Here is a 22,725-nt window from a genome sequence, read left to right as displayed (position 1 = left end):
GGCAAAAATAATATCACGTAAGGTGTAAAGCAGTAATGCTAGTAAACTTGGAGTAATGTGTCATGAAGACAGTTTTCTGCTAGTATTTGATACTGAAGCTTGATGTCTTTAATGGAGACAGATGGGCCAGAGTGGGTGAAACAGGAAGCAACTGAATTATTTAGCCTCTTCTCCCAAACCTCTGAATAAACCTGCCTGAGTTTCAGAAATTTTTTATTTAAGACATCAAGTTTACCCTGGGCCCTAAATACAGGGTTTTTTTCAGAACTTAGGAAAAATAACTGTCCATCATTTTTTAAAAGGATATCAGTTGACATTCTCTTTTGATTTTGTACCCAAGTACACCACATTTGCATCAGTGCATGAGAAGCTGAACGTGAAAATAACCAGAATGCAGATATTAAAAAAAAAAAAGTGCAACTTCTCAGGGCACTTTAATTGTGCTGAAAGTTAATACTACACAAAGAAGAAGTTCTAGGATTGAAGTTCAGTTTTAAACAGTGTGGGTATTAGTAACAACTAGATAGGAAAATCTCACTATCACTTTCTAGCATTCCCTGCTGTGATTTTCTTGTGCTATTTCACACTGACCATTGATACACAGCAGCCACGTTGCAGATGTCTTTATTGGATTACGCCGTCTGTATAAAGGGATCCTTGGATAGCAGAAGGATGGCAGCCAACCCACCTACTAAACTCTGCCAAGTATCCCTTATCTATGTCCCTCATTCTGGGCAATGGTTTTTTTATCCTATACCTTCGAACATCCTCCTCCTGTGTGCATCAGAAATTGAAGTAGCAGGAAACGTTGATACTTGAGGGATTTTGAACCTCATGAAAAGTAGAGTTCCTCTGCTGAAGATGGCATTGGAGGGAGAGCTTTGATCTAGAGCCTGACTGCTCAAAAGCCCTGGTGTATCTGAATACTAGGATCTATCCTAAACGGAGAAACCTGATCTGAAGGCTAAGTCCTGTTCCAAACTTCCCCAAATTCAGGCACGTGGACCGTAGAGTCGTGGACTCTTGGTTCATACACATCTCCAAACACCAGTAATCTTACAAGGCAACCTAGTTTGTGGCTTAATTTTTAGACAGGAGACATGAGAAAAATAGAACAGGAAACATCTGAAAGTGTAGATACGCTCTGAAAATGACTCTGTAAAACTAATATCACAGTTTGGCACATTTAATTTTCACTGGGACTTTCTGATCCCGCACATTCATCTTAAAACTCAGAGGATGGTATCTTTTTTTTAACTACTGCTGCAGCAAACAGTTATTGGGGGGGTTTGAGACTCCAGCCAGGTTCAACCTACGTCTTACACCGTCAGCGGCAGTCAGGATTCTGCACCTGGGACTTGGCAGACAATTCATAATGATGTAGGACTTCCCCCCGTCCCCTCCGTAGCCACATTGATTTTAACAGTGCTAACAGGGATAAAAACTTGCTCTTGTCAGCAGAGTCGGCAAATATGACTCAGAGATATCTAGCCAACAGATCCAGTAATTTTTTCAGAGATCTTTCACTGACCATAAATATCACACTTCTCAAAGCTGAAAAAGCTGTTTGCTGGGAGTTTTCAATGCTCTTGGGACAGGCTGGCTGGCTTCAGAAACCCTGATAGGACAGTGCAATGTAGAGGGACCAGACGGGGTGGCTTGTACATCTCTTCGGAGGGAGGTTTCACTTCTTGGAAGCCTTTTTAAAGAAATAAAAAGTCATAACTCAGGTATTACTAAGGGTGGCTGAGGGGCTAAGGGATCAGACAAGCTATCAGCTGAACTGGATTCTGTTCCTGACTCTGCCTTTAAATCCCTATATCAACATCTGTGTCTCATTTTCCCTACCTGTATAAATGAAGCTAATAATTGCACATCTTTACAAAGTACTCTGGGAATTTGCAGACTGAATATGTTTTATTGTGTAAAAATGGATATTATTAATGGGCTGATTGAGTGACTGATAATGTGATAATGCTGGAAGAAGCTGAAGGGGTACAGGTTGTAGCCGTGTTGGTCTGCAGACAAAAGTAATCACAACTCTTGGGGCGGTGTTTCTTTTATTAGACCAACTAGATACTTGCAAACAAGTTCTTTATTTGCAAGCTTTCAGGCACATGCGCCCTTTCAGGCACGCGTGCATAGGAGAGTGCAAAGAGTGTAAAATTTCTCCCAGGTGGAAATGCATCCTTTTGTGTTTGATGTTGACCTATTCTGTGTTTTTTCTGCTAGATCCCACCTTGTGGACCCAGGAACACGTGCGCCAGTGGCTAGAATGGGCTATTAAGGAGTATGGATTACTGGAGATAGACACATCCCTCTTCCAGAACATGGACGGCAAGGAACTGTGCAAAATGAACAAGGAGGATTTCCTCCGAACAACCTCCCAGTACAACACAGAAGTCCTGTTGTCTCACCTCAGTTACCTCAGGGAAAGTAAGTGTTGCCCTTGTGTGCTCTGTTGTTGGTGTAACCTCATGGGTGGGATAGACAGAGGCAGAGGAGAAGGGGAAGAAGTGAAGAAAGAGAGAGCAAACTGAGAAGAGAATAAAGTTGAGCAAGTGAGAAGGGTAATTTAAAGCGATCAAATAAAATATTATTATACACTAAGTGTATGCTATATACCAAGTACATAGCCTGTGGATTTTACATACGATTTCACTGAGATGAAGAACCTGGTAGGATTCAATAAATAAAACATTTTTACAGCTCATAAGAACATTCATGTTTATGTGATAAAAATATACACCTACGGTCACATGCAGTTTAGTCCATAATTTTGCATTTTCCTCTCAAATGCCTGGTATATGCTAATCTAGCTGGATGAGTCCTCTGTTCCTATGGACCCTTTGTTGAAGAATACAATACAAGAGATCTGTTCGCTGATTCGGTTTGTTCAGGGGAGGCACAGTGTCAGTGACCTTGTGTTCAAAGGTAGCAGGGTTTTGTTAAACCTCTTTGTCCTACTGTCCCAGCACAATACCAGGGAAGGTATTAATAGCCCCTTTTGCTCTAGCAAGCTCCTAAGGCCAGGATCATGGAAAGCCTGCTTGGCTCTACCTGGAAAGGAGCTGCAGCCTCACACCAGAGAGAAACAATAGTTCAGTGGCTAAGCAATGAACATGGGAGAGCTGGGTTCAGGAGCTTCCTATGTGTGACCTTGATCGAGGTCTTTGTCTCTCTGTGCCTTCTGCTAAGCAAAAGCCATTTTTTTCCTTCCTTACAGAGGAACGATAAGGTTAATTGCACTGTGATGTGTTCAGTTGTGATGGTAATAGTAGAAAATGGCTACATCTACATAGCTTCTAGAGCAAGCTGAGGAGACCATTGAGAAACAAGCTCTGTCTGACTACGTGTGGAATAAGATTGGGCTCATAGCCTGTAAGATGGTATCTTAGATCTGGCATGCTCTTGACTCACTAGTTTACTAGTCTGCTTCATGCTTTGCATTCCTTAATTCTTCTCCTTCCTTCCACCGTGTAGACTAGAGTTAATATCTTCAACTGGAACCATTTCATGGGATCTGAGGAAAGAAAGACTGGGAGAAGGTGTGGTGTGGGAGAGAGAACGGTGCACTCTTCTACCTAGAGAATCAGTGGTTTATAACTCGTATATACTACAGAGAGGGTGATTGACATCTCATATGTGGCTAATGCAATTATGCCGTCAGGCAATGCAGTACAATATGTAGAGTGGCATTTTCAAAAGCGCTTAACATTGGTCGAACTCTGCCACCATTGAAATCAATGGGAGTTGAACCTATGGGAGCAGAAGCACATCGTTAGTGGGAGCTTCTACAAATCCCACAGACGATTACAAAATTCTCAGATTTATCCCAAATCATTTTCAGATTTCATCAGCAACCAGCTCTTGGTCTACAGCTCATCCCAAAGGTGTCACAAATGAACAGACAAATTGCTCTGGAGCTCTACACAGTCATGCCTTTTTAAAGGAAATTAAAAATAATTTCACTAAAGCTGCTTAAAAAAGCAGCTTTAGTGAAACTGCTGCCACTTGGGTGTGCAAACAGAGCCTGGCTTGCAGAAGCAGTGCAAATTGCACATTTTACAGCCATAAATGATTTAAAACTCTCCTGAGATAAATATGCAAATGGAACATTCCCCCTTTTTTTGAGTGCTCTTGTTCATAAAGCTGGGATGTAAATGGAAAATGAGCATAAAAGAACTAGGCTGGCTTCTGAATTGCTATTTGCTGTTGAATTGTCAAAATGGGCAGGGAGGTTTCATTCCTCTGACCTGATTCCAAACGAGGAACATTTTCATCCATGAAGGGCACACTGTGGAGATGGAGACTGAGTGATGGGAAGCTGCAGCTCTGCCCCCTGCACGAATCCTTGAGTCTTGCTTATAAGGCTGTGTTGGCTGACTTCAGTCCTGGTGTATCGGGGGGTGGGGGTGACAATGCACCTGATTTTAGCAGGAGTTGCACTTTTATGCACGGGGTTATGCTGTAAAGCAGCAGCTCTGCTTAGATCTTCATTGGACTCCATACTGAGCACAGCTTGCTGGGTTGCAATTTGGGTGGGTCTCTAGGAGCTTCCCAAACTTTTTTGGCAAGACTGGGTGAGTTTGGGGCGGTGTATGGTTAGAGAGTGAAAGCGCAGGTCCCATTTTTGAGTCATGTTGTGGAAGGAGGGAAGCTTGCCCTCCTGCTCTGTAGATAGACCACATCTTGCTCCACAGGCAGCTACCTGGCACTTTGTGCAAGCAGGGAATTCACAGTTGTTTAGAAATATGTCCTCTGTGCAGTATACTGTGATTGTGTGTGTGCTTGGCTACAAGTACCAGTGGGTGATCTCTATAGACCCAGAGGATGGCTATTCAGCATGGATGGAACAGGTATCTGACTATACAGTCATCTTAAAGGGGAAACAATAGGAGTCTCACCACTTGAGAAATGTATACTAGAGTAGCAACAAAATTAGAGGAATTTTGTTCTTGACTTAGGTTACTGTACTGAAGAACTGGGTTGTGAGGGAGCTGGGATGATACCTCTTCTAAAGACTTCTGAATGATCCTGAAATAAATCACTTTGGGTGCAACAAAACAAAACATGGCGCTATACTGGAAGAGGAAGCTTGTTAGTTTGACCTGGCTCTTCAACGTCTGTATAGATTAGGAGCTTCAATGGAGTTTCTTGGTCAGCTCTTAAATAAACGCATCAAAAAGCCCCATTGAAGTGCCCAATCTATGCAGACATTGGGCGAGCCAGGTCAAACTAACGTGATGCCTCTTCTGGGCATGCACTGGGTTTGGAGTGGGGGCATGCTGAGCTTACATGGGATCTGCTGGGGGAGTGGGTTTGGGTCGGGGGAGGTTGGCATCTGTAAGCAGCCTTTATTTCTCTGTGCCTTCGTTTTCTGCTCTGCATAATGGGGATACAATTTCTCCTCCCTGCCTCTCTTCCTATATCTTTCGTGTCTATTGAGACTGCAAACTCTTTGAGGTAGTGACTCCCTAAATATGAGTTTTGCATGGGGCTAGCCCAACGGGACTTTAATTTCAGCTGCAGCCTTTCAGAGCCACTGCAATACAAGTGCATAATCATCACAACAATATCATAGTCTGCGGCAAGAACAGACAAGATCAGAAGTGCTCAATCCCTGGCCCACAGATTAAATATGGCTCCCAGTTACATGTAATCTGGCCTATGGGGCCCCAATCCTGGCGTGCAGAGCTGGGTGGAGGTGATGTGAGGCCCCAGAGCCAAATCCGGGCATGCAAAGGTGGCATAGAGTTGTGGGGCTAGATCCCAAGGCACAGGGGCAGCACAGGATCTGATCTGGCCTGCAGACCAGCTCTGTGTCACTCATGTGGCCTGGAAAGCCAAAAGGTTAAGCACCGCTGAACTAGATGGTTTCATCCCAGTTACACTGCCACAAACCCAGAGTGACTTTGTTGGATCCCGGGTATGAGTTCCTTCAGATGTACAGGGTGGAACGGAGAGCAGAACCTGATCCCTAGACTCCAACTCTGATTTTACAACTGGAGCTTTCGCTCCGTCCAGCCCCTTTGAACTGTTCTAACAAGTCCTGCGAGCACTGCTCTTGTTAGGCAGGCTCCTGTCTGCGTGTAGGTCGGGCAGGCTTCTGGAGAGAATTCCTTTCTGCACAGCTGTTCCTGTGTCCGCCTAATGACAGTCTGGTTTCTGGATTGCTGGGTAACTCCCTGGTGGAGTAACGCCTTCGAAGGGAGTTTATTGTTTTTCCAGACTGATTTCCAGCGGATGTTTAGTGCTGAGCCTCTGAGCTCAAGAGTCAGGGGAGATGGTCGGTTTTTCCTTTTCTGGGCTTATTTGTTTCAGAGGCGATGGCTCTGTTACTGATGGAGGCGGAGGACATGATGGCACCAAAATATAGGAGACCCTTGGGGAGTTGGAAAATTACAGGCTGATGTAGATCTGACCGTTCATAGTGGGAAGAGAGTTACAGAGCGGTCTCCATCCTGCTGAGACCCAGGCAGAAGAGAGCTCAGAAGAGCACTTTGAGGGAGTCCCGTCCCACCCAAGGTGTCTGGCCTCTACAGGTGGGGAGGCTGTTTCAGGGTGATGGGAGAATCCCAGGATCGGGGTTGTTTTTGGTGAGGTAGACAAAGCTAATCCAAGCTCTCCAAACCTCTTTGACAAATTCAGATCCACCTGTGCTTGAGAACAGATTTTCTTGAAAATTTGTCATTGCTTCCTGGGTCTGGTCAGGTTGAAAGTATAATGGGAGAGCCTATGCAGTGTCATATATCAACACATCTGTTCCCAGACCAGGAAAGCACCCAGAGGGCCAAAAATTAGAGGTAGGCATGAATAGGCAACATCCATCAGACTTCAGAAAAGTTCTAGTTTTGTCTTGAGTCAGATGGGCCTAAACTAAACCCACATCGCAACAACTCCTTCGTTGGGGAGAGCCTGGATCTAGACCTGAACTGGTCAGTTGGCTCCTGGACTAAACCAAATCCTTTGAGCTTTAGGAGCTTGCAGACCTTGATCACTGCTTTGTACTGTAAGCTGATATCTGAAGTGGCTCATCCCTCCCTATTTCTCTAAGCCTTCTCCATCCCTCGCTGGTTTTCCTGGGACACAGACCACTCATTCCCCCTAAGAGATCATTACCCTCAAGCATTTCTTGCAGCCGCTTCCTGGAATGATAAAGATTAGACTTAACCTATCATCACCCCAACCCTTTTGCACTCCCCATGCGTTCTCCCGTCAGTCTCCAAACTGGGCTGACCACTGTGCTGGTATCTCTCTCAGGCACAGCCTGCCTGGTAAAGCCTCTCTCTATGGCCAGCCAGCTGTGGGAAGTAAGATTTGGATGTTTTCATGCTATGTTTGGGATGAACTTCAAAAGAAGCCTGAACTGTCACCTCCCATCCTTTCCTCTGTCGTCACTGGGGCAGGTTGTGCGTGGTTTCTGCAAACGGGCGAAAAGAAGAGAATCGGACCGTGTTTAAGGTTTAGAGGCTGATGAACCGTCTGTGGTTTTGATCACTATAATAAAGCCAAACAAAACTTTGGTTCTAAAATCAGCAGAACCCCAATCCTGTAAATTGATCAGGGGGCACCCACAGCCTTCAGGAAGTCAGGGGGCTGTATTGGCAAGAAAATGAGCTAGAACACACTCTTGGGAAGACAGCTACAAATGCATTTCAGGTTAAATGAACTCTAAGATCATGGGATTGGGGTCTCCTGCCATAGCAGCTCTGTAAAATAAGCTCTCTTTTAAGGGATGGATCTGTAATGAAAGCTCCCTCTGTCATTCCCTCTCCATATCCCCTTGTCAAAGTAATTCTATATCAGAAAACACCCCAAACACTGTACATTTCTTCTGATAAGATGGAGTATTTGGGAATTACAGCACAGTACTCTAGTCCTGTCTACGGCCCAAATCTTTATAAAACACTGGCTTTGTCTAAGTTCTTTTGACTCGAGCGAAGGCGTACGATGATAATACAACACTCTGTCATGATGAGAATTTTGCTGGAGGATGAATGAAGCAAGGGCTGCAAGATTGGGCCCTCTTCATTTAAAACCTTAATAGGAAACACATTTCCTTTTCTGTGGTGTTCCCACCAGAAACCTCAGACTGTCGGGCAAAGGTGAGAATATTTAGCAATTAAACTGGAGGAGGCTCCGTCCTTTTCAGTGGCTTAGCCTGCATTTTTGAGCATCAAGTAGCTGTAGGTTGGTCTTACAATCTTATTCAATGCTATTTTTTCCCCTCACTCCGCCAATCTGAACAACCAGCATTTGCAGCCTGTTTAGTCATAGGAAGCTGTTTCTGAATTCCCCAGCACTTCCCTGTCTGGCTGGGGCAAGCTAGGCTGTGCTTTGTATTCGGGATTTATTCAAATAAACCTGAAAATGAAAGGCTGGTGGTGGCAGTGGTGGTGCAGGGGAGTTCACCCCTGATAGCTGTGAAACAAATATTGGAACCAGAAACCAGCACATATAGATTTAAACAAGGGGGACAAAGCAATAGCATTTCTCAGACAGCAGCCAGAGGCCACCAGTCTGATCCCTTGTGGTGTTTCTCTTGCACCCCTCATTGCAGTGACTGCGCCTTGTTTCAAGTTGTTCTGTTCCCCTCAATTTGCTCAGCTATCCATCCAGGGCTCTCCAAACTTCCCTGCTGTGCTGTGTCCAGTAGCATTCATCACCTAGTCATGACAGAAGAGATGATGTTTTCAAGCTGCTAGTGGCCTTTCTGTTAATATCTAAAGGCTTTAGGCACAGGCTGGGTTTATCAGTGTTTGGGATGGGGGAAAAAATCTGTGACACACAGGGCTGATCTGTGCCAGCATCCCTAGTGGCTAGTGCTCTCTGCATTCAACTATTTGAGCTTGCATTTCTCCTAGCGGGAATGTGAGACGCATTCACATGCCACTGTGGCAATGCTTTTAGGGGCAAGGTGAGGTCCACTGGGGTCTGGATCATTGGAACAAAGAGAGGTAGATGCTGCCTGCTGCCATGCTCAGGAGACCCTAATCAGAGTCAGTGCTTGACTGCATGCAAGAGAAACCAGGACAAGGCTATACATACTCCAGATACCGAGCTGGGGACAGAAGCCATGCACATTACAGAATTCTCTGCCAAGGTGTTTGCTGGCTGCTAAGGTATAGCTGTATTCTTGGACCTACATATATATGACAAGCCCCCAGAATAAAGGGATGCATACACATGAGTAGTGGGAAGATTTTGTTCGAACACATCTTGGGCATTTCCACCCAAGCAGGAAGTCTCCTGGCTCCATTTCATGACATCAGCCATCACCACAAACAGCCCCTGGTCCTGTTAAGAATGTCACCCCCAGCCTTTGGAGTGGAAACTTCTTCAAAGAGATGCACTGAAAAATGACCCCCAAAGAGTGCGCAGGGTAAATACCTGTAACTAGACAGCCATGAAATGTGTATTACATGCTGGCTTTCAAGAGCTCCTGGGGCCCCTTCTCCTGTTTCCACTGGAATTCACAGAGGGACCAGAGCAAAATGCTTAAAGAGTGGTGTTCCCACTAGGGAACCCTAAAATGTCAACGGCTTGAAACATAAATCCTTCCGTCTGTCATGTGCTTTTTATCATGGCCTGTAATGCACTTACGGCTCCAAGAGATTTGCTTAGAGAAAGGACTTGAAGAAAAAAAAGATCTGAACTAAAAATGCAACACAACACTTCCAGAGTGGGGGATTTTGGGACCCAGTCAGCCTTGGGCAACTGTCAGCCCCCAAACCTGGCTGTTAACTTTGGAACGCTCAGATTTGGATTTTGCAGCTTGTATCATGTCTAATATTTGTGTTAAGCTGGAAATGCCTCTATCACTGCTAAAAAAAAGGGGAGCAATCTGCTGTGGATAAACTAAGAGCCTCTTCCTAGCCTATTTTTATTATTGCAGTTTCAGCAGCTTCTGTTGTGTGTTCTTAACATACACACACACACGCAGAGGAAGAAGAGAGAGAAAGAATCATAGCCATAGAAAAGTAGGGTTGGAAAGGACCTCAGGAGGTCATCTAGTCCAACCCCCTGCTCAGGGCAGGATCGTCTCTGACTATACCATCCTGGACGAGTGTCTGTCTAGCCTATTCCAAACAAAACTGCACAAACAACTCTTTTGTGCAGCTGCCGGACCTGAAACCCTTTTATGCACAATGCCTGAAAACACCCTAACTGGCCAGAGGTGAAGCTGAGAAGTAAGGGCACTGTCAGTGCCTGCCACTGCAAGGATAGGAAGTAGTTTGTTAAAATACACACAGGAGATCCAAGGAAGAAGACCGCGCTCCCCACCATAGAGGAAGGCAAAACCCCCTACAGCCCATTCTTTAAGTCCCTTCTTTAACCATGGGGTAAAATTCCTTCCTGATCCCAAATGTAGCAAACGACCTGACCCTATAATGTATATAGGTGCTGTACATTATAGCTCTTATCTAGTACTTTTCATCAGTACAACTCAAAACACTTTGCAAAAGGGGTGAGTGTCTTTATACCCAATTTTGCACAAGACACAGATAAGTGATGTGACGTGCTCAAGAGCATTATGCAGGGCTGTGGCAAAGCCAGGAAAAGACCCAGGGCTTCTTGGGATCTTTTTAAAGAGACAGTTCCAGGTGCAAAGAGCTTACAATATCAAGAGGAAAAATAGAATAATAGAACTGCCCTAAATTATGCAGCAGGTTAATAGCTAAGCCAAGCCAGCAAGGAAATTCCCTGAACCCTCATCCACTCAACTAGTTATGCCACATACAGAAAACTTTTGTTTTAATGGTCACTGAAGAAAATCTGTGCAACAGATCAGGTTTAAAGAAGCTAATTTAGTACCCCCTTATGGGGAGCAGTGCCTTACTTGCAGTAATCTATGCTGAAATTAAAGGAGCTAGTTCAAGAACAAAATAGCTTGGCATAAATGTGGCAAAGTCTGGTCTGTCTGTACCACTAACCCCATCCATAGTGGAAACACAGTCTGCTTGGTGGCCCTCATTGCTCACTGAATAGTTTTGAAGACTTTGTTCTAAGACAGGGGTGGGCAGTCTATGGCCCATAGGCCAGATCCAGCGGACTGAGGAATTTTATCTAGCCCACAGATATGGGACATTTATCAGCAATTCAGTGACAGTGGAATCAGCTATGGTGTTTTCCACCCTTCTTTCCACCAAGCTTTGCTGCTTGTTCTTGCTGAAAGGTTGCTCACCCCTGAATTAATATTAATATATTAATATTACAATAGTATCCTTCCTAAGTTGCATGCCCAGTGTTGGTCACAGAGTAGGGACTAAATCCTCAGTCTCCTGAGTCCCAGTCCCCTTTCTTCAAGAGGAATAACACCAAAGAATTTGGGCAAAAGGCAGTGTTTGTCCATGTGTATGTATCTGCATGCATGCATGCAGTATTTAAGTCAATATGAAAGTCTCATTAAGACAGTAAGATATTCAACAGGACATTGATTTATGGGCTGTGTTTTTCATGTTTACACTGGAGGGAATAAACTTGCAGTTAAAAGCAGGACAAGGATGCAGGACACCTGCATTTGGGTCCTCATTTTGACACTGATTTGATATATGACCATTGGCAGACAGCATAGTCTCACCTTGCCTCAGTTTTATCATCACCAAATGCCTTAAACTACAATGCCTCTCTGGAGGATTGTGCGGGTTAATTGATCAATGCTTGGGAACACAATGTTAACCGCCTCCACACACCCCCGCCGCCACATTTTTGTATACCTGGGCCTTGTAGAGACATTCAGGTTCGCCTTTGGGAGTTGCTGTTCTCCCAGGATAAATCATGAGTGTACAGATATTCAGGCTTTTTCTTCCACAATAAAAGTGGCTGCTCCAAGAGAAAACTAACATGGGAACAACCAGGTTTAAATCACTCCCAGGAGTTTTTCTCCTGGGAAAACAAATCTGTACATTCTGTGGCTTCTCCCAGAAGAGAACATAATCCTTCAACATCCCGCCGCTCACTTCTCCAGGGACATAGTGTGTTTCTTGCTGAACTCTGCTGCTCCAGCAGGGAGCATCTGTCACCAGGCAGACTAAGGGAGACACCAAAATGTGTGCACGGTTCCCCCGACCCTTCCCCCTCTTCCCCCACCCCAGCTGCAGTGTCAGCACTGCAGGCTTTCCACTTTTGATGCCTGCAGTGTTCAAATGTCTGTACACATGACTCTAGGTAAGTTTTTCTACCAGGCAAACAAACCAGAAGCACCAGAACACTGCAAGTGAGAATCTGTTTTGAGCCACCCCTAATTACTACCCCAATTTTTTAGAGGGGAAAACCTAGCCACAAAAAGGAGTAGTGTGGCAGTGTTAGTAGCAGAGCCGGTAAGCCCTGTCACCCACTAGGAACAATTCCATACACAAACTGATATGAGACCAGATTGTTTGTTGTTTTCCTAGAGGTTTTCCTAGAGTCTTAGGGCCTGATTTCCCAAAGAGCTTAGCTTTCATTTAGATACCTAAGTGAGGGGCTCATCTGTCAATTCTTAGCACCCAACAGCACCTAGTGTAACACAACCACCAGATTTTCAAAAGAGCTCAGCACTACTGAGCAACCAACATGCCAAGCTCTTTAGAGAATGGGATCCTTACTTCCTGGTGATAACAGCCTCTTACCCATACCTCCCTTCCCTTCTCCCTAGAATAAACTGAATTAATATTACAATAATGTCCTTTCTTGTCCTTGCAGGTAGCTCATTGCTGGTCTACAACACTCCAGCCCACACAGAGGCCTCCTCTCGGCTTACCACCAAAGAAGGTTAGTGTACCTCTGCCTCTTTCTCTCTCTCCCCATTCCTCTTTCTCTCTGTTTCTCTTTCCCTCTCTCTCCCCCTTTCAAATCCTTAAGGGGTTCAGTTCAGGAATGGAAAGAAACCACTTCCCATTTGAACTTTAAAAATGAATTGGTTGGTTGTGAGCATTTCCTTGAATAGGGACTGAGGGGCCTGGGTCTACAGAAACACAGACTCCCCTATACATTCTTCCAGGGCCTCTGAATTTGTTGTCTCTTATGTTGTCACCTAATTTGGAGATTTTAATAAAAACAGAAAATATATCAGAATTCACAAGAATATTTGGGGAGTTGGCAACACCGGCTTTGTTAACAAATACGTGCACCCCTTATCCAGAGGAAGAAGATATGGCAGAGAAAAACGTGATCTGTAACTACCAGCCACTTCCCTCCAGTGCCCAGGAATAGAACTCAGAAGTCCTGTCTCCCTTTCCCCTTAACCACTAGATAATTAGCCCAAGAGCTAATTGTTCTGCCTCCCAAGTCTTTGTTCTGACCATTAGGCAGCATTCTCTTTGTTTGCCACATAAGCATTTCTATTATTTTCAGAGCAGTAAGACCTTATTGCATAACCACGGGTGTTTACTTCAGAGGACAGTGGGGGAAGGGAAATGCATTTTATTTAAGCCGTGGCACAGAGAAGCAGACGCCCTATTTCCCTGCCTGACTATAGCAAGCCGAGATCACAGGTTCAATGACTTGCCAATGCAGAATGGACTCCGCTCGGCTGAGAGCTCTGCTCTCTGAGTCAGCACTTCAGCACAGGCTGCTTTCTGATTGCACCATGGTACATTTAACCACAGACATCTGCCCTGGTCCCTGGACACAGAGATAGATAGGATTAATGCTGCTTTTTGCAGGTGCTGCTTTTGTCCAAAATATAGCCATCCACTTGAGCTGCCTGTTCCTGACACCCTGTCTTTTCTGCTGCCTCTATATGAGCCAGTCATCAGTTAATAAAACATAGTCCATTACAAAGACAAAGCCAATCAGGCTTTTGTAGTCCAGCAGTCATCTATTAAAAATACTGAAAGGTTCTGTATGAATAAGGCAAACCCATAAGCACACGGTCCCCAGCTACTCCCTCATAAACATACACTCACATCCAGGACTGTGCTCTTTCTGTCTCAGGCCAGGTGGTGTTGCTAAAAATAAAATATAAAAACAAGCATGGATTTGAACAAGTTTGTTCAAGGGAGCCCCTCCATATAAAATTCACATGTTTCTGCATTTCTTTTTACCTGCTCTCATTGCAAGTTACACCTAAAGTTACTACAATGGAAAAAGAAGCGATTTTTTTTTCCATTCCCAATGGGTTTCTTTAGTTCATTTGACAGGCTAATACAGAGATGTCACTGGACAGCTCTGTGCCCTGGGAGGTGGTGGCATACAGGCTGGCAGCTGCAGCCCAGATGCTGGTGCTGGCGCTGGCATCATAATGGCCAAGAGGGCAGTGGCAGCAGCTGCTACTTTTGCACCCCCTTTCCCCAAGTGCCCTTAGTTACACTATTGGGCTAGGGACAGCCATTCAAAAAGCCTGAGCCTGAATTGATTCAATCTTTGCAGGTTAGTCTAACCTTGGTAGGCTAAACCAGTTTGTAACCACACAGACATCCTCTCTGGACTGAGGCACATGCCTGCAGTGCCGGGAGTTGCTAAAGCAGTCCTCCCTTCCCTTCCATACTGCTGAACTGAGGGATGTCATGGCCAGGCCCTGAAAGGATGCTCTGATTAGGGAGGAGTCTCCCCGCCCCTCCCCCCCCCCACCCTGCTGCCCCTGACTTGCTGCTCCTGACCAGCCCAGCAGGGAGTTGATGACACAGCATTTATCAGCCCATCAACAAAACAAAAGCCACTCTCATTAGTTCAAGCTCTTCTTAAACAACTTTTTCTAAGGAAGGAATGGAATGACATTACCAGCTGACCTGTTGATTAGCTCCAAAAGGTCCTAAGCCAGGCATGGGCAAAATGCAGCCCGCGAGCCGAATGCAGCCCACCAGGCCATTCTATCTGGCCTGCAGGGCCCCTAAAAATTTTGAAAATTAATAATCTGCCCCTGGCTGCCTGTCATGTGGCCCTCAATGGCTTGCCAAAACTCAGTAAGCGGCCCTTCGCCCAAAATAATTGCTCACCCCTGCCCTAAGCAAAAGCTGTCCCTGTGTGCCTTTGTTCTGTTTGCCTTACACAGACACCTCTCAGCATTAGCTAGCATACCACATGCTGGCTAGGGTCTGTGCTGTGGGAGAGGGGAGGAGGGGGGCAAGGGGAAACCAGGTGCCTGCTATCTCTGCTGGAGCTCCAGCCAGGAACAGAGAGCCCTGCCCAGCCCAGAGAGCGTGGGTCTGGGACAGACATTGCATAAACCGGTTTGCCCAAATCAGTCAAGTCTGATACTACATTCAACCAGGTTTATCTCAAACCGGTTTCAGCCATTTTCAAATTGGTTTATGTGCACTGAATGTCTGTTCTGTTACAGGTTTAAACCAGTTTCTGATCATTTAAACTGGTTTATGTGTAATGTCTGTCCCTAGCCTTGGAGCAATGCATGCAGTGAGTTTCATCACAGTCAGTTTCACCTGTTGCTTCTGTGAGTCTTTCATAAAATACAAGGAATATAAAACCGTTTATTTTTCACTAGGAAAATGTGGTAACATGGCCATAGATATTGGCAAGATAGTACCTCATGGCACTTTCATCATTGCATTAATGCTGTACCTAAGAACCTCAGCTGCAGGCTTGCCTACATGAAGAGTTATGTCACAATAGCTCCTTCTGAATAGGCCCATGTGTAGCCATTCTTATTCCACAATAAGAACAAAATAGGAGTAAAGCATTCTCAATCTGGAATAAGAGTATCCACTCATGGAATTAATTGGGCAAACCTAATCCATTTTGAAATCCCATTCTACCATACTCTAGACCAGGGGTTGTCAACCTTTTTTTTTTTTCCTGAGGCTCTCCCTAGCATGCTGTAAAAACTCCACAGCCCACCTGTGCCCCAGTCCCAGCGCTGGGTGCAGCAGGCAAGACTCGACAGTGGGGTGCCCCAGGGCCTCACTCACCTGCATAGCAGCAGCACAGTGGCTTGCACGCCTGCCCATAGTGCCAGCCACAAGATGGAGGCTGTGAGGGTGGGTCTGCCCCCACCCCTTCCTTGAGACTGACTTCCGCCCCAGGGGGCTGAGGCGACCCCTCCCTATGCCATGCCGTGCCATGCTGGGCTGGGTCGGGCGGACCCTCTGAAACCTGCTTGCAGCTTCCCAGGAGGCAGTGGATCCCCAGTTGAGAACTGCTACTCTAGACAGATTTTTAGGGCCCTGTTTTATTGTGCTAATTACTGTGTGATCCCATGGTATAAGAGTTTACAGTCTAAATACAGAAGGGAAATGAAGGGAATATGATATATCAGTGGAGAAGTGGAGCACAGGGAGGATAAGTGTCACGTTAAAGATCATTCAAGAAATTTACGGTAGAAATGAGAACTGAACTCATATTTACCAAGCCTTGAACTAGTGCCTTTGGAACAAGACTTCTCTTGCTCCCTGGTTGTTCATTTTTAATGGACTAGATTTCAAACTGATGATGTTTCTTTGGGAGGGAAACTCTCAGGTTAAAAGTCAAGATTTTTGTTTATGTAAAATAGATTTTTCCTCCTTCATTTAATGTCTCAGATAATTAAACATGAAATAGGTTTTAAAATAGCTCTTGTTTTCTCTCCTGGTGAGCCTCTTCTTTACCTTCCTGCATGTATGTCCCCCTGGAAGATTAAAATAGACTCATTCAGGTTCTTCTAGTCACTGTCACCTTAGGGTTCTTCTCATGCACTAGCAGTGATACAATAAGATAAGAAAAGTCAAAGAGAAGAAAGACACTGGTAACGTCTCTGCTTTCACCTACTGTTCATTTCTTTGCATGGTCTTAATGCCCAGGCATAAAGCATATCTCCATTCAAGGTGAAATGCAAGACACATACCCATTACATATTCTCACACAATATTTTATACAGTCTGTATCTGTCAGTATGTCTGCATAGCTAAATGAAGGCACGATTATAGCACAGGCAGATTTTCCTATTCTAAGTATAATCGAGCTAGGCTGGATACTACACAGATTCCAGCAAGGACAAGCAATGGGAGTATGTATCCAGGTTCCCAGAAGGTTTACCTGCCAGATGTTTGCCTGCACTGAAGCTATCATCATGTATTTGCTGCAATTTTTGTCCACACTAGCTAAATGAAAGCTAGCTAGGTATGCATGCCTACAGCCGCACCTTCATTTTGTTGAGCAGACATATTCTGGGATCCTTGCCCTGTTGACAGCCTGGGCACCCTCTGTAAGACATACCTCTTACAAAAGCAAACCCTTTGAAGAGGGCTTTATTTATTAACTAGCAACAGAGAATAGTCAATTTTCCATCAGGATAAGTGGATCACTTGCATCTGTCCTCTGTCTTAGACTCACTCCAGAAGAGCACGTAGATAAGCACATGCTTAAGTGCCTCCCTGAATCAGTCTTTCACAGGTCTGCTTTATACTGTTTCTATGGTAGTAGCGGATAAAGGAGACTTGGAAGGCTGAAGCTCAAGGCATATTCATTTCATGCTTTGAGCATTTAAGTAGAATTCTTTCTAGCACCCAAAGGACTCAGAGAACTGCCTGAGTTTCTCTGCTTCTGAACTTCATAATCTCTCAGAAGAACAGTATTAAGCGTCATTGGTACAAATTATCTTCAGCTGCCGCTGAGAAAAAAATTGCACTAATGAGAATCATCAGGAATTTTTGGCCAAAGAACGGTTTTCTGGTAAATGAAATGAGGTTACGCTTGTTGCTAATTGGAACGATTTGTGCCCATCTACTGCTTTCCATTGGGGGAAAGGTCTGTTTCATTTTCCATGACTTGACTGTCTCGTGGTGGTGGATAGACCGTAGGTATCGGAGAGCGAGAAGACTCTGTGACTGCATTCTCTGCGCGCATCCAGGGAGATTCGAAATGCTCTGCAGAAAATGCCTGGCAATGCTCTACCATTTCCACAGTTTTCCATGGGGAAACATAAAGTTTGTGCATATATATTTAAGATTTGAAGGCTTAAAGGCTTGATCCTGTATGTTGCTGAGCACTCTGGCCCAAGTCCAACAAAACACTGAAGCCTAGGCTTTAATTTAAGCACTTGTGTCTTCCTACTGAAGCCAGTTTGGCTACTGACTTGCTTAACTACTATACATGTCAGCCTACATGCTGTGTCGGATTAGACCAGTGTGCTCAGCCCCTTGTCAGACTCAGCCCTTTGTTACTAAATGGCTAGAAGCACCTTGTGTCTGCGTGTGAGATTTTGTGTCTTCATGTGTATATGTAGAGTATGTGTGTATGTGTGGAGGATATGATAGTACATATATAGTGTTTGGTAGTGTTTGCTGATACAAAGCAGGGTGGGTGTTCATGGAGTAGTGTGTAGGGTGAGTGAGTAAAGGTGTTGATGGTGTTGGTAGGGCTGTAGAAAGTAATGTGTGCGAGGATTTGGATGGGTGACTCTATGGAGGGGTCTGAATGTTCATTTCTAGGGGGAAATGGGATGTCATGTTAATATAATGTGTTAAATCACCGGGTTTAGCAAGCATCTTTACCCTTCTCCATCACTGCTTGCTCCTTGCCAGCCTTATTCTCCCTGTACTCCACCTCATCCCACACTAAGGAAGTATGATCTATTAATACGAATGGCTAAGCTGAGTGCCTAAGTTGAGGGTCCTGAGTCCATTTAGGCACCTAACATGCAAAGACCTGGCTGTTTCTGTTAGGGGGAAAGCAGATTAAACGCTCACTGGGAGTTCAAAGGAGTAATTCATAGTTTCTATTTGGACATCCAAATATGGATCTCAGTGTTTAACTTCAGGCAGTCAAGCTTAAAAATTGTGACCAGTGTGTGTGTGTGCATGCTTGTGTTTTGTATCTGTTTGCGTTTGCATGAGCATACGCATGCATGCATTCATGAGGGTCGATGAAAGATAATGTGATGGGTGCAGCTGAGCACTAAAGCCAAATCCTTATTTCTAAGTTTTTTTTGTAAATCCTGAAAAAATGTAAACGTCTTCATTTTTAAGTTTTCTAAAAGAACCACTCGTAGACATTTCTGTGACATCTCTAGATTCAAAGCTTTTGAAAGTTGTTTTCAAAATAACTTTTCAGCAGTACTCTTCAGGAGGACTGGGGAAGCAGGGAGAGAGAAAAACGGAATTAAAGGAAAAAGCGGGAGGGAAAACCCATGGGGGAATTTTTTTTTTTTCAGTTTTTGTCAAATAGCTGGCAGATTTTTAAAAAAAAAACAAAAATGAAGTTCTCCATTAAATTTCTGTTGTCATTTTAAAAAAAAACCCCTATAAAATACCAATCAGCTCTGGTAACAAAATGCTCTTTCTAGTGCGTTGATTAATGATTACACACATTTTGGTATGGAAGATTATCAGTCCACATGGGTTTTCTTCATGTCAAAGACAGTGCAGTTGCAGCTTTACACTCTCTTAATTGTTTCTACATGCCAGGACATTTGTTGGCGGCATTTCTTCTCCTGGTGATGATGAAATAACCCTTATCCATTTTTAGCTCTATTTGTTGCACCAAAAGAAGAGACTTTTTTTGGTGCTTGTTATTATCATCCTATGGCCAAACCAGGGATTTATGCTTTCAGGAGAGACAGTAGCTAGTTCTCTTGGTTTTCTGGGGGTTTTTTAATTGTTTTCCTTGGAAATTCCAGAGTTCGTGTTTTGTCTGCTTTCTCCCTGACCCTCTTCGGAGGCAGCCGTGTGTTTTTTCACCAAAAAAACCTGGAAACAAAGAATCGTTGTCTTTAAGCTGTAGCAGGCAGGAAACCCAACTCACAGGGGAGCTCTCCGAGCCAGCGCTGTCCCAGAGCTAGACTCCAGTTCTCTGAATTCAACCTGACAGCTTGTCTGGAGCACTTTCTAAGTAACCATTATCCTTCCTTTTCTCCCAGCAAAAGAGCTATTATTTTTTTTGCCTTGGGTGCACTGCATGCAATGTTATTGCACATGTGTGTGGGTTGCCCAGTCGCTGGGATGTGAGCTTTCCCTCGAAAAGCTCTTGGAAGCAGGCAGGCTGTTTCCTAAGACAAGAGTAAATTTGTTTCTTGATAATGAGGCAAACGGGCAAATGTTGTAAAAACAGCATCAGCCGCAGTGTACATATGTGTATTTGTGGGTTGGCGTGTTTCTTTTCCTTTCTCTCTTACATCTGTGTTTGTGTCTGACTTTTTTCTCCGTGGGTGTGCTTGTGTGTGTCTTTTTTGAGTACGTGTGTGTGTGTGCTTGTATGTATGTATGTCTCTTGGAGACTGTGTCCCTCTTTATTTTCTTGTGTGTGTTTCTTGATGCTGGGGAACGTGTATTTCTGAGTGTATTTCTGCTGCATGCTTTTCAGTATATCTGTTTTTTCATCACATGCATGAATGTGTGACTTTGCACATGCAAATATTGCTGTGTGCGCTTGTGTGGGATGGGTGCATGTGCCTGTGTGTTTTGTGTGTTTGTATATGTATGACAAAAGTCACTCCAGCTCCTGTGAAGCTGAGTTTGGGAGGGATTTTCTTGATATATATTTTAGCCTTCCCTGCAGTCTGTGCAGCAGGGGTTCATTTGCTGATATTAAAGCAATAACATAATCATTTTTCGGCGCTTCCCCCTGTTCTTCATCATGTGTCTCCATAAGCTTTGCGCAGGGCAGTGCAGACATGAATTAGGAAGGTCCACCACAGCAAGGAGCTGCGATGTTTTCCTAGACGAGCTCGCACAACTGGTGGCCGTCGCCTAGGGCCCAAAACAAACAAGGAGTGATTCCAACTCCGGCAGACAGGGCCACATCTTGGGGAGCTGGAGCTGAACGAGGGCTGTAGGTTTCTCAGGTGTGAGAGCTCTCATGTAACACCCAGAAGAGTCAACTCCAGACAGAAAGGGGAGCAGAGGTGAATAGGAAAGAGAGACCCATTGCAGAAGGGATGAGACCTGCCCCAAGCATCCTACCCCCTGCAGAACCTGAACAACCCCTTTCTGAAGATGCTGGATTGTATTTTCACTCATATGCAACTTCTACTTTCTGGGCTTAACTCAAGCATTCATTTCAGAACTGGATTTGGATTAGGATCCAGACTGTGAATGATTCACAGAGTTGGTCTATGTCACCGGCATAAGGCTGCAGGTACAAGGCTACCCCTCTACAACCTTCACTCCCCTAACTGTGCTGAGATGCTAACAGGATGGTATTGCAGCAGCTAGAGTATGAACTTTGGATTGTGTTTAATTCCCTGCTCTATCAGAGGCTTCTAGGCTTCAGTGGGAGCTAAAGTCAGTAGGAGTTAGGCACCGAAGTAACTTGAAATGTCTGGCCTTCACTTCCACTCTGCATCAGTTCCTCATTTGTAAACTGGGGGTAACAGCACGTCAGGGATATTGTGAAGATAAAGATGTTAAAGATTATGAGATGCTCAGATACTAAGATTGTGATATGAGCCTCTAAAATGGATTAACTCTGCAGTACTCTGATAGTAAGCTAGTAAGCTAACTACTGCATCATACTGGACAGAATCAGAAAACTAGGTTTGATCTCCTGTGTTGATGACTTTAGACTGGACATTAGAAAAAAATTCTTCACGGTCAGGGTTGCCAGGATCTGCAATGGGCTTCCAAGGGAGGTGGTGCTCGCCCCATCCTTGGGGGTCTTCTAGAGGAGACTGGACAGGCACCTGGCTGGGATCACATGACCCCAGGCTTGGTGACCCTTTTCTTGCCTGCCAGGGGCAGGGGATCGGGCTAAATGGCGCACCAAGGTCCCTTCCGACCCTAGAATCTATGAATCTAAAAAAAAAAGCAATTTTAGTTTAGCAGAAGCAGTTGGAGGTTGTATGTCTGAAGGGTGGGGGTCTTTGTTCTGTCCTAGATGGCAGAGGGAAGTTCAAAATGGCCATGACATGGCAGGTGAGATGACAGTGGCTGTGGATTTAGTGCAGTGCAAGGGCTACATGTCTTTTTATGATAATTATGGGAAGAAGGAGGACAAGGATGACCAACAAGTGTTAGTGTACATACAGAAGCTGGCAGGTTGTGTCAAGCTATGCCTGCTTGCCCCTTGAGTAATTCTTGAGTAATCCTTGCTTTGCAGAGAAGCACAACTGTTTTGATGAGTGGGATAGTTCACTCCATTTCCAGCATCCTTGTGTCCCTCACAACTGACACTCATAAAGCTCCCTTCACAGATAATGTTGCCAGTATGCTATCACTTCCCTGAGGTGCCAGATGGCTTTCACTTCTGGAACCAGGTCCTGGGACCTTCTTAGTTTCTCTCTGATGGTGCCACACATTTGTCAGCTAGAAGGATGGCCACATTGATAAGTGGCATTGGTCTTGCCTTCTTATTCATAACCATGATGTCCGGTCAGTTGTGTGGCATGGTTAATGCTTGTTTAAATTTAAGGGTCCAGGTCAGGGCAGATCCAGAGGGGGTGCAGTGCAACAACTGCCACCCCCCCCCCCGGATTGGGCCACACCATAGGAGTCTCTGGGGACTTTTTAAAGTGCCTAAAGCAGGTGAAAATATTCCCTCCCTTCCTGCTCAAAGGAATGCCCCCTCCCTGCCCCTTCCTCCTGCCTTTTCCCACTGTCCCAAGGGCAGAGAAGCACCAGAGCGAATCCTGCTTGCTGCGCAGGGGCTGGGCTCAGCTGGGGATGGGGACAAGGGCAGCAGAGATGGACAGGGATCCCCCTTCCCTGTGCTGCGACCAGGCAGAGAGGGGGAACTGCCCAGTCCCCCTGTTGCCACTGTCTACTCCTCAACTGAACCAAGCGCCTGCTCAACCTGGCTGGCTCTGCAACTTCCCTGTCCCCCAGTTTTGGAGAATGCAACAGGGACAGGGAGAGGGGATTTTGGGTGGGACGA

At 45.0% G+C, this 22,725-nt stretch overlaps 1 protein-coding gene across 5 annotated transcripts in view; it reads left to right on the top strand.

Annotated features, from left to right (window-relative positions):
* FLI1 (Fli-1 proto-oncogene, ETS transcription factor) overlaps nucleotides 1–22,725 on the top strand; it is a 114,216-nt gene that overhangs the window by 74,607 nt on the left and 16,884 nt on the right. For all 5 annotated transcript variants that reach the window (XM_014518846.2, XM_006021346.3, XM_006021348.3 and 2 more), the window contains 2 exons: nucleotides 2,233–2,436; nucleotides 12,688–12,756. In XM_014518846.2, the coding sequence (XP_014374332.1) occupies nucleotides 2,233–2,436; nucleotides 12,688–12,756 (273 nt within the window). The remainder of the gene's footprint in view (nucleotides 1–2,232; nucleotides 2,437–12,687; nucleotides 12,757–22,725) is intronic.

The sequence above is a fragment of the Alligator sinensis genome, unplaced genomic scaffold (assembly GCF_000455745.1).
Source record: "Alligator sinensis unplaced genomic scaffold, ASM45574v1 scaffold760_1, whole genome shotgun sequence".
NCBI lineage: Eukaryota > Metazoa > Chordata > Crocodylia > Alligatoridae > Alligator > Alligator sinensis.
This window is presented reverse-complemented; position numbering and strand designations above follow the sequence as displayed.